General features: G+C 38.9%; 1 protein-coding gene across 1 annotated transcript in view; it reads right to left on the bottom strand.

The window, feature by feature from the left end:
* sgcd (sarcoglycan, delta (dystrophin-associated glycoprotein)) overlaps positions 1-12,167 on the bottom strand; it is a 125,302-nt gene that overhangs the window by 70,076 nt on the left and 43,059 nt on the right. Inside the window, exon 3 of the mRNA XM_079648201.1 lies at positions 718-819. Coding sequence (XP_079504327.1) covers positions 718-819 — 102 coding nt within the window. The remainder of the gene's footprint in view (positions 1-717; positions 820-12,167) is intronic.

Genomic DNA, 12,167 nt, shown 5'->3' with positions numbered 1-12,167 from the left:
AGGGACAAGCTTGTATGTGAACTATTGCTCCTTCAGTTTGAAAGAACCACCTCCCTGTGGAGGTTTCCTGAGAGGGGACACAATGGCAAACCCACAGCAAACTCCACAGACTACATATTCCATCTGACCTTGGAAGGCTTCAGATTCCCACATGGGGGATAGACGGAGTACTTTTGGACTTCTGGCTCAGTCTACTGACACCGTATTCTGACCATATATGTGGCCGGAAATGGATCAATGGTTGTCAGCTGTAAGAACATGCAGTGCGGTGCCTTTTATTTCCCTAGAATGCATGTTAGGGAGGCTTTAACAACCTTTACGCTTTGTTAGAGCAACATTTAGACACTTAATGGAATCAATACAAGATGTAAATGCAAGTGGAATCTCTTGCAGCTTGGTGCTTCCAGTGTGAGTCTCAACAGGATTATCTCACATGTTTTTTTTTCCACTTTGAAGATGTTGGCTCCAAGAATCAATTCACACTTACAATCATTAGACTGTCATCTCTTCAAACCATTGGACCTTCTCACTACTGTGAAATGTTATTCATCGGGTGTTACACTCTAGTCAGTCTGTGTTGCTTAGTTGTGGCATACACATCAAGCAATTTAGAATGATTTATGCCATGTAAACTTTTATTTAATATCAAATTCTAATGTTTGTCAATATTAAATGAAAACTAGTAGAGCATAAGTGTGTATTTTGTGAATGACTTACTGGTTTGGACTGGATTTCTTTGGCATAGAGGGGTTCAAGGAACTCAGAGGCCCCCTCCAGTTTCAGGCCCTTCTCTGTTATTCTTAGTTTGCCCATGCCGTCCTGTAAAAAGAAAGACAGTGACAGTTAGTTCATATTCTATTCTTGTGCTTTTAGAGTACACATCAACAGGTTGTGAATCTCACACATATCCATCTCCATCTCCAACCGTATTTTGCTAAATACAGTCACTGATGTGACAGCTTGTGTACTCAACAAACATCACTCAGTTTCAGGCCTGTAAATACATGTTATTTGAAAACAGTCAAAGGGAGATAACAAAGGTTGAAGTTAAGTAAAGCTTTAATTATGTTTGATCTATTTCTGCTTCCGTTATCAAAATCAACGATGAGTCAGTGCAGTGCTCGTTCGCAAGCCAAGACTCTTCACAGTTTTCTCTTCATGTATTTCCTGCCAATATGGTGCAGAGCCATCAACAGGAATCACTGGCTGATAGCACACATCTGTTGTTATCTATTTGGCAAAATTGGTGTGCAGGGAAAAATGAAACCTAACATCACACACACCTCATGTTGTGATTAAAGATGCTATTTTGTTGCAAACTCACAGATTACCTGGGACACACTCTGCACAGTGTACACAGACGAAACCAGACTCATTAAACCGTCTCCCTAGTTGATCAGCTGCACAAATCTCTTTAATCTTTTTTGATGCAGAGTTAGTGGTTGATACTTGACTGAAGCATTAGTATTACAAACTGATCCATTGGCAAACATGGCACGTCGCATAGAGTCCAGGCTCCTGCTATTCTTCATTATCAAGTACAAGAGACTAAGCTGGTGACAAGTCACTGTGTTTTCATGGTATCAAATGTATTAATGACAACTGAAGTCTCAGAAGAAGCCTATCCTCCTAATTATATGAGCAACATTCAGAGGAGGATTAATTGAATTTGGTGTACTTTAGTATCCAAAATGTTACGGTTATTTGTGTCAAACAATTAATAGCAATAATGCATAGTTTAACTGAGTTTTAACTGAAGAGATATTGCTTATAGATCTAAAAGGATGTCATGTGTACATAATCTTTCAATGTGCAAAGTGCCATATCATCCAATTAAAATTAAATGTATTCACCTGCCTCATCTTTTGGAACCCTTATGGTAAAAACGATGTACTTCAATAAGTATTTTGAGAAGAATCATAATAGCATGTTTCAATGTAAAGGAAACACTTACACCATATTTTGCTTTGTTTGTGTATTTCAGACAGGCACCCAAAGGGACACATTTGGTTTCTTTCTCTGGATGATAAGCTCAATAACACAGCAAAACAACAAATACTTAGGTATCCTGTATTAAGTAAATGAAGTGAAATATTTTATGGTGGCAGCAGGAATATCATTTGATAGAACTGTGTCAATAAATACATGTTGTTGTAGCTCAGAGGGTACACAAGACTGTATGAAAGTAGCCAACCAGTATGCTTCCATTTACCACAAAGACTACTGTCAAGCCATTAAAAAATACTAAAGCTGAGTTTTTGTTTTATTTGACATTCATATTGCCATTTTCTCCCAACATTTTAAAAATAATTAAAAGAGAAAGAGGAAATGCAGGAGCTTGCAAGTGAGTCAAATGTATTGCAGCAGTGTTGCAGATGCTCATGTTGTCTAAGTCTATACACTATAACAGCCACATACCAAAGGATATTAACCAGCAATGATTAGAGGAGATTGGCTCAGGGTCTGTTTTCATTCAAAAAAGACTAGCAAGGCTTAGCCTAACCTTCACTTTCCATCCAGTCTTTATATATTGTATATATTAAATGAGATCACCCGCTGGATCATTTCAAAGATAAGAGACGTCGGTGTGATATAGGAGTAAGAAAGAGAGACGAAAAAGCTATCCATGTGATCTTCTCCTGCAAAGACTTTTTTTGTTTTCCCGCCGTCTTTTGATCCCTAAGGTTCTGATGAGCAAATTGGGATCAAGACCCCTTGAAATCCCAAAGTAACTGAGGACTGTTTTCAAGCCTCCTTCATGTAATCCTTCCCCCCACTGAGTAAAACATATTACAATTCTGGCACTGTTGTGGCGACGGAGGGGGAGAGTCCTGGACGTGTTTGGATTGTAAATTATCCCCACGTGGAAATCAGCAGGCCTGTGAGAGAAGGCAGGCCGATCTCTTCTAAACCCAATTTCCTGCAATTTGATGACAAAAGGAGTATATTTTTCCTACTTGGAGGTTCTCAAAAGAATCCTCTAATTTACATACACTTTTTTCTCACTGGAGTTTTTGTCCATCTGTCCTTTTACTGAAACATACTCAGAGACTTTCTTTGACCAGTTTAGTATCTTCAATGGTGGTATGACCATAAAGAGAGAGATACATATATTTGTTGTCCCTGCAATATTAAAAACTGATCAAGGAGCAAAAGAGCAAATAATACAGTATGTCCACATTTTGTTGAGATCACTTGTTCCTGTATTTATCCTTGTATTTATCCATTTCCATTGTATGTGTGTCTAAATTATTTCTTTTTATATTCTGGCAGTTTCTGCCCTATAGTGTCCTCCAAAAATCCTTAATGGAATAACACTGGTATATACTGAATCAACAAGACGATTCATAGTGTTCGACATCTTATTTTGAATGAGTCAGCACCAGGGAGTGAAGCAGATTGTTTTCCACCATCCAGACACCTTATCAAGTACAGTATGTACTCATTACACAGATATTTACTCAATGTAACAATACTACAGTGTAAAAACAGTTACAAGTAAAAGTCCCATTCTAAATTGTACTTAATTACAATGTACAAAATGTACTTTATATCAAAAATACAATTATGCATTATGCGGAATGGTCCATTTAAGCACAAACAATTTGTTATCATTCTATAAAAAGATATTGATGAATATATGTGTTCATCACCTTCATTTTGCACTTGGTAAAAGTAATGTTTATTTTAATTACTTTATATACTACCGTGTAGCCTAACCTATAACATATGTATTTTCTGATATATATTTTGTATTAATAATCAAATCTGCAAATCAACAAGCAATTCAATCCGTGTAAAAAGTACAACATTTGCCAACAATATGTAGTGGACTAAAAGTTTAGAGTAATGTGAACATACTCAAGTAAAGTCAAGTAAAGTCCCTCAATTGTGTACTTAAGTACAGTACTTGAGTGAATGTACTTAGTTACATTCCACCATTGCTTTCATGATCCGAAAAAACAAATCCAGCAGAGGGTCAAAGAAAATACAACTAAAAACTAAGATAATAGTAGAGAATGCAAGCGGACTATTCATTATTCCAGCGGCATACGATCAAATCATGAACTTGAAAAAACTGCAATTAAAACGGTCTCAGAACGTCTCACACAGCTACACTGTTTGTAGTTTATTTTTCTAGTCAGAATTCTTTCTTTTTATTCTCCGCAGTGAGCATTGCGCTGCAGCCAGCACAGCGAGACGAGCAGCCATGAATAATTCAGGAGCGCTCTTACCAGGACGGTGGCCTCTGAACACTGAGGTGTGCCTCCTTACCTCTCCTCTCCACTCCTTCACCCGCTGCCTTTCAACTCCTTGTAATCCTCGCCCTTGTTCGGTGCCCTTGCTGATCAATCTGTTTGTCAGTTTTAGAGTCCTCTTGTCCTATCTCTTTCTGTCTTCTCTCATATTTCTCCTCCTTCGATTTCTTCTCCTACTTCTTTTTAACTTTCTCTTGTTTAGCTTTCGATCTCTCTCTTCACCTCCATCTTTTCTTCAAAACTTTTCTTTCTGTCTCTTCTGTTTGGCTGCAAATGTATTGAAATGCAAACATTCAAAACAACATGATGTGAGAATAAAATGACATATACGAGATAAGGTCATAATTCAAATGGCAGTCATCGTGATGACAACAATACTAATAATACTACAATAAAGTTACTCAGACAATGAGACAAATAAAGATTGCATATTTATTTCCTCCAGTGGCAGCGTTCACTGCTGACCTTTAGTTGTCGACATCTATTGGTGCGATTTTCATTTCATTTGGCACAAACTGTATTTATGGCCCTCAGAGGACAATTCCTAAATATTTTATTGACATCCTGACCTTTCTATATCAACCACAACCACCACATTATCTTCATTCCCCAAACCAGTATACACTAAATATACTTTGGATATTCTACAATTGCAGTAGATAAATGATCTTTTCAGTTTTAAAATCACCATTGACTTCAGAACAGTTTCTTTATCATTAGATTCATGTTTCAGCAGCACGATAACAATCTCTTACGGCAAAATCTTTCACAAGACTAGAGACCTGCTTTTTACTTCTACCTGCAGGATTTAGTGAGCACATCAATGCTCTTTAACCTTTTTGATTTTGTTTCTCCAAACTTTTCTGTACCACCACCACTCCCAGGACGAAATGTTAACCTTGCACACGACACACTCTGTTGTCAGCTCATTAGGTACAGCTAAATCGAATGCAGTCTAATGCAACAGTCTTGTAATAAATCCTATGTTTTATGTATACTTCAAAGGAGGTGGTGCGGTTAAACTGCATTGAATCATAGAGGTGAATGCTTTGCTTTAAGAAAGGTGCACTCAATAAACCGGCAACAGTTATAAGAATGTTATAATTTAATGCACCCATCTAAAAATGTACAATTTCATGCTCCAAAGGTGTGTCATCCATCCGTCCATCCGTCGGTCCGTCCATCCATCCATCCATCCATCCATCCATCCATCCATCCATCCATCCATCCATCCATCCATCCATCCAACCATCCATCCATCCACCCATCCATCCATCCATCCATCCAACCATCCATCTACTTTTGCTGAGTATATTGTTTTCCATCCATCCATCCGTATATCCATCCATCCACCCAACTACTTTTGTTGTCTATATTTTTATTGTTTTCCCAACCAACCAACCAACCAACCAACCAACCAACCAACCAACCAACCAACCAACCAACCAACCAACCAATTACATTTGTTGTGTAGATATACATTATTTAAATTGTATTGAATTGAAGCAAACATACAATCTTTGACCATTTTTTAAATTAAAGCTATGTAGGCTACTTAACCTTTTCAGTCATCCTGTAATAGTGTTCTCATCACGTAAGCCACTTTAATGCAAGTTATATTTGTGGGGGAAACATCTGAAGCAATTGGAGTCAGGACTCAGAGAGACACGAGGAGAGCTGGAGCTTTGATGGCAAACACTGATGGTTTATTTGGAGCTTCGGCCGGAGATTCACAAGACATGTCACGGGCCACGAGTTGACCACACGGTTGAGATGACACAATCAATTCTGAAGAACTCTACCCCAAACCCATATATTTAGCTAGTTCAGAGAGAATAATCAACATAATGCATAACAAGATAGAATGATAACACCTCTATCAGCTGACGCCAACAGGCAGGAACAGGGAGACAAAACACTGAGAGCTCAGCAGCCAAGGTTGCAGGTGCCTGTGCTCAGTGAGGTCAGTTTGAACTGATAAACTGGGTCAAAGTTATGGGCCTTGGGAAATATTTCCCCAACAATATTATGAGTACTTAACTTCAAATGTTGAAAGTATGTATCTTTGATTGCATCTCAACTTGGTACGATTTTCTTTTCTACCAGCACTTTGTGTTGTCTGGATTGTCAGGTGCAAAGATGACGGCAGCCTATAAACTAGTGGGTTAGCAAGGCCTTACTCTAAGGATCTGTTTCTTCCTTTGCCTGCCTGAAGTTGTGAGAGATTTGGACATAATTCATTGCACAACTTCCACACCTTACCCATTTCCCCCCCCCACCTAAATCCCTTTCTTCCTCTCTCATCCTCTCGCTCTCTCTCTCTCTCTTTCCAGCATTTGCTGCAACAAGGACTACATTGATCTACACTCAACCCAGCACTGCCTCTTCTGTCACCACTCTGTTAGTGTTATAGCTATTGACAATTTATTGTGTTTGTGTGTGTACTTGGGCTTCTTTTTGAAAGTGTGTTTCTCAGACTCATTGTGTATGAAGTCTGTGCGTGTGTGTTTTTTACTAGATATGTGCGTGTGGCTAGCTGCTCTATTTACCTGGCTGTTTGTGTCTGTGTGAGTGCAGGAGAGAACGTCTGTCTTGTAAATAACACTTCAGTTCCCTCTGTTATTTTCCAGATGTATTTGGCTCAGCTGTGTGTGCTACAGCACAGACAGAGGGGGGTCGACAGTGACCGTGAGGAGGGGGTAGAGAAGTCAGTGATGAGCAAGGCCAAATAAAAGGACTGAATGTGTCTTTGAATCGCTCTGCTATATGTCCTCTATCTGTGTCTTTATCTATACTGTCTCTCTCTGAATGTTGTCTTCCTCCATCTCCAGTTAACATCTCCAGAGAGCTGGGAGTCAATAATGTAGAGCTCTCGGTCTATTATCGAGCGTCGGCATCGATATGCATCAAGCGACCACCCAAAGCTAAAGCAAATATAGACGTCTTGAAGCTTTGGGGAATATATCACAAGGAGTCTGACTTTATTTTTACAGCATAACTTAAGTTAAGTTCTGCATTTTGAAACTCCTACATAGTACACATTATATAGGATCAAGTGTTATGTGTTGGCTCAATAAACAGCAAGAAGATGAAAAGCAACACAAACTTCAAAATGTGACCAACATATATTATCTGTTGCCAAAGACTTCTTCACTCCTGTTTTGATACACACATCCCTTATACCTTGTTGAGGGTTCTTATATTAAGGGTACCATCATATGTGTACATAAGAAGTATTGTTTTTTAAATCAAAAGCTGAATATGAAGGAGCCTTAAGCCAACCAAATTGTGCATTTAAATTGACCAAACAACAGTTTACCACCCAATGTCAACAAACTGACCATTGTTCAATGATTTTAACATGTGATTGGCTCAAACAATTGGGTATTTAACATATTCCTGGTATTTGCACAATCATGCACTGGTTTTAACCTCCTCATTCAACAAACTAAATCTAACAAAGCCAATGCTATATTCACATAAAACAAATTGACTGACCCACGATTATTATAGGACCACAAAGGCTGTAAAGTCACACTGGTCACATCAAATTGAGGATAATTCAGGCTTTTTCATTTGCTCCTTTTCAATGAGTATTTTAATTGTATCTTAAAAAGGAAAAAAAAGAGGAAAAAAAGCGTTCACGAATTTGATCACGGTTGTACCTTCATGGCAGAGAGTCAGATACCATGAAAGCATTACAATAGGAAAATAGAAATGTAAATAATGTAGCATTGCGGATTACCAGATTTACATCACAGCCTGTGTAAATCCTCCCCTCCAGGCAGCTTAAACACTTCCCCTCCAGCACATGTCAGCAAATAATGACGAGGGGCTCAGAGGTAGAACGGAGCTGTGTGTATGCCACAGGTAAACATACAAGGTTCGAGGAGAAGCTGCTCTCTTGTTTATTCTCTCATTAACTAGCAAAACCTGCATTAGTGTTTAACATGCAAATGAATACAACGCTGGCCACCTGCTAGCCCTCTGCCAAAAAGCACTTGGAGGGTAAAATGAAGCACCATTGAGCAGCAACAATGCTTCTCCTGCCATCCATTCCCTCTCCAATCCTGCAACAGAGTGCTCTTTCACTCAGCCTCTGATGGTTCTGTTTGGCTGCCAGGCGCTACAATGGCCGAACTCCAAACTAATACATTTTCATATTGATCAATGTGATAACAAAAACAAAAACAACAACTGCTGCAACAACTACCACAACAACATCCTCAACAGAAGAAAAGTTTTCCCCTTCGTCCAAAAGTTTGAGAAAAGCACCTGGAACTCGGAGAAGCTGCTCCCACTCTTTTTCTCCTTCTCTCTCTCTCATTCAACAGGTGATATCTGCAACGTCATGTTGCAACACCCTGCGATGGCTATCAGTGGAATTGGCTTTGAGATTGCTCTCCACAGCGAACCCTGATTGAGGCCCTCAACGCTACACCACATCATCCATCAATGGGATAGGAAAGCAGTTGGGGGAGGGGTGTTTTGGGGAGGGACATACCCAGAATGAAAGATGAAAAAAAGGAGAGCAAGAAGAGGTATTGATAAAGTGAGGTAGAGATACGACTGGGTATAATAGATAAATAAACAAAGAGAGCACGATAAGGGTGAGGGAAAAAAATGAGATGGACTATATGTTGTGGTGTAAATGAGGAGAATGGCTGCAAGTGTAAAGAGAGGTAGGTGCGTGAGGGGGCGGGTGGGGGCAGAGTGATGAAAACATTGGAAGGATAGAAAAAAAAATGTGTGAGAGACTGCGAAAAAATATGACAAGTAAGAGACTTCACGTCCACATTAATGTGAATGGATGTGAAAAGCCATCTTTTTCTCTTTGTTTGGTTATTACATCCACTTTAAGCCATCACTTTCACATTCTAAGCTGTTGGAAAAATGCTCTCCAAGGTATCATTTGGAAAAGACTGGCTTCACATTACAGTGCGGACAGAAAGAAGAGATCTTTTTAAAAACCCTCTTTGGTACAATCTTCAATAAACCTTTCACAAATGCAGACCCATTACTTTTGTTTAGCAGCAATTCTACAACGTAAACTGTCCATCACATTCAGCCATCTCTGTGAAGTAGTATTTTATAGACCAAATGTGTGTGCTAATAAAAATGTAAGCATGTTTACACACTACACTAACATGGTGAACATACTGTAGTCAATAAACCAGTTTACATTAATATCACCATGTTAGCATTGCTTGAACATGCCAACCGTTATCACTTAGCCCAAAGTACTTATTGGAGATGCTAGCATGACAGTAAACTTGTTAATAGGATGTAATATTACTATTTAAAAAAGTACATATTCATATATTGCATGTCTATGTTCATAGTAATGTAGAAATTGTGCATTTTAGGTACGAGAAATCAGCTACCTCTGCAAGGTAAATTGCCAAAAGACGAATGGCATTTATATATCATCAAGTCAAAATATTATCAGCAAATGCAACTCAACTCCTAAGACTTGTGATCGTTTTTATATTTAGTGAAAGTGATGCTTTGGCTGAGCAACAATGGTCTCCTTACACATATTCTGACCAGGTGATAAATAAAAAATCCTCTCAAATTCCAAGAGGCCGTTAGGACGCAAATTGTTGTATTTACTCGTAATGAAATGCTTTAGAACAGTAACAAGAGCAGGTTAGAAAATATTTTAAGAGACTCCATCTAAGCTCCCTGTGCCTGAGGCTGCCACATGTCAGTGTCACAGGCCGATAGATTTCTTTTTAACTTCATCTTCATCTGGGAGGGACTGCGTAGCCTTCGGAGGCTGATGGCAGGCAGTATCAAGGTCTTCACAGCGGCAGTGATTGACGTGTGAATACAGAAGCCTGGAGGCTCAGTGTGCTGCATAAGAGACACATTGAGGAGTGGGGATTGTACACAAGATGCCATGAGCGTTCCTGAATTCACAAACACATCGCATTGCTCGTAGGTTACACTGTTTAAATGTTTGTGGTTCGAAAAAGCTGCAAGAAAGAGCAAAATGTCCAAACTTTCTTACACTATTCACCATTGGTTTACATTGTAAGGACATTAAGTCCCCATAATAATATGGCACACAAATACACACACACACACACACACACACACACACACACACACACACACACACACACACACACACACACACACACACACACACACACACACACACACACACACACACACACACACACACACACACACACACACACTGTTATGAATAAATTGTGACAGTAGTCAAAGTGGTGAAATTATCTCCTGATTATTAAGTAATTACTGTGGGCTAATTGGAAACAGTTATTGTTTTTATGGTTCTTAGAGCAGCTTTGTGAGGAAGTTTTATAGGAGACAGACTTGCGGTTCGGTCACTGTCACAGCCACGTCCGTCCAAAGCAGCATTTAGTTTAATATGTGTGAGGATGCAGTCATGTGCTGCAGCAGTACTGATTAAGTGGGCAATAAATGTCTCAATGTGTGCTATATTGACCTACCTATATTGCATTCCTTTGGCTGTATGTCTGAAATAACTATGTCAGTCAAACACAATATATATCCTAGTCTATTAAAATCCTTTGCATTACTATGTCGTGGACTCGTGGTGACAGGAAAAGGGAGTTCTGCTATTTAGCTGCAGAATGTCCGATGGATTTTCAGAATAAGCCTGTGATTTATTTTAATAATATGTCATACTTTATTTCATGAAAATACACAAAAGTGTTAGCATGCTTTATTAGTAGCAGCAGTTGCTCTGTATAAGAAACACTTTGTAATGTATGCCTTCAGAACAAGCTGAACAACTGTATATCATGTAGAAACAATGATCTCAGGTGATGTATACAGGTGATGGTTCAAGTCAAAACAAGAACACAGATTATAATATTACATTTAAAATCGCAGCCCTCTCTTTGATCTACGTCTCCCCCCCTTGTCTTTCTTGGGAAGAGACAGTTTAAATGAAGTCTTGCCCTTATCTCCAGATCGCATTGAAGAGGCCTTCAATAAAATGTTTGCCCTTCTCTGCATCATGTAAAAAATTACGATGCACAAACTTTCATTGAATGTCAGGGTTGCTTAGATTGAATAGCCTTGTCTTCAAGGCACGAGCCCCATCAAAGGGACCTCGATGTCTGCAAGGCAGACGGGACAGACACACACAGATAGAGACAAGACCAGCTAACTCACATTCAAGTTTTTACATCTACTGTATCGTGACTTTTTTTTAAAAACAGTTTCTCCTATACAGCCTTTCAACTTTCTGGATACATATCGAACCCAACCAAAGCCAGTCAGGATAAAAACGAGAAAATTCAATCAGTGTATCTCTTTGGTTTTGTTTTAATGAACACATACTCCATATTTTGATGTAACTGATGTTATTTCAGCATGTATGCAAACCTTTGAAGGATCACAAATGGTAGTTTTGAACAAACATGTGCAACTCTCCGGTGCAAGCTTGACCATTATACGGTGCATTTTCAAAAATAGGATAAATAGAAGGTCTTACTGATTCATATAAGTGTCCTGAACTGCAGCGGCATGTTATTATGTGTGATTTTCTTTTAACTTAAAAAGAAAACAGCGCCCTTGTTATTTCTTGCTTGCCATCAAATATCTATGAGTAAAATAAAAAAGAGTTTGGTGCGCACCTCCAATAGGAGGCACGAAGGAAAAACATACAAATAGTCTCAGTGCTAATGTGGGCAGAAGAGCGGACTTTGCTTGTTAACGCTCATCTGGATGTATTAGGGTTAATATGAAAGTAGATAAGCAAGATTTACTGATATATGGTGGTGCTTTATTTAGGCCTGTCATCTTTCTTTTCGTCCTCAAGTGTGGAATTGGAGAAATAGACGGCCATTTTCTTTAACTATTATTCACATCGAAGGGAGCCAATTGAGAGTGGAGTGGATACAT

This window comes from Notothenia rossii (genome assembly GCF_949606895.1).
Source record: "Notothenia rossii genome assembly, chromosome: 9".
Lineage (NCBI taxonomy): Eukaryota > Metazoa > Chordata > Actinopteri > Perciformes > Nototheniidae > Notothenia > Notothenia rossii.
The sequence above is the reverse complement of the archived record's forward strand: the minus strand, read 5'-3'. Positions and strand labels throughout refer to the sequence as shown.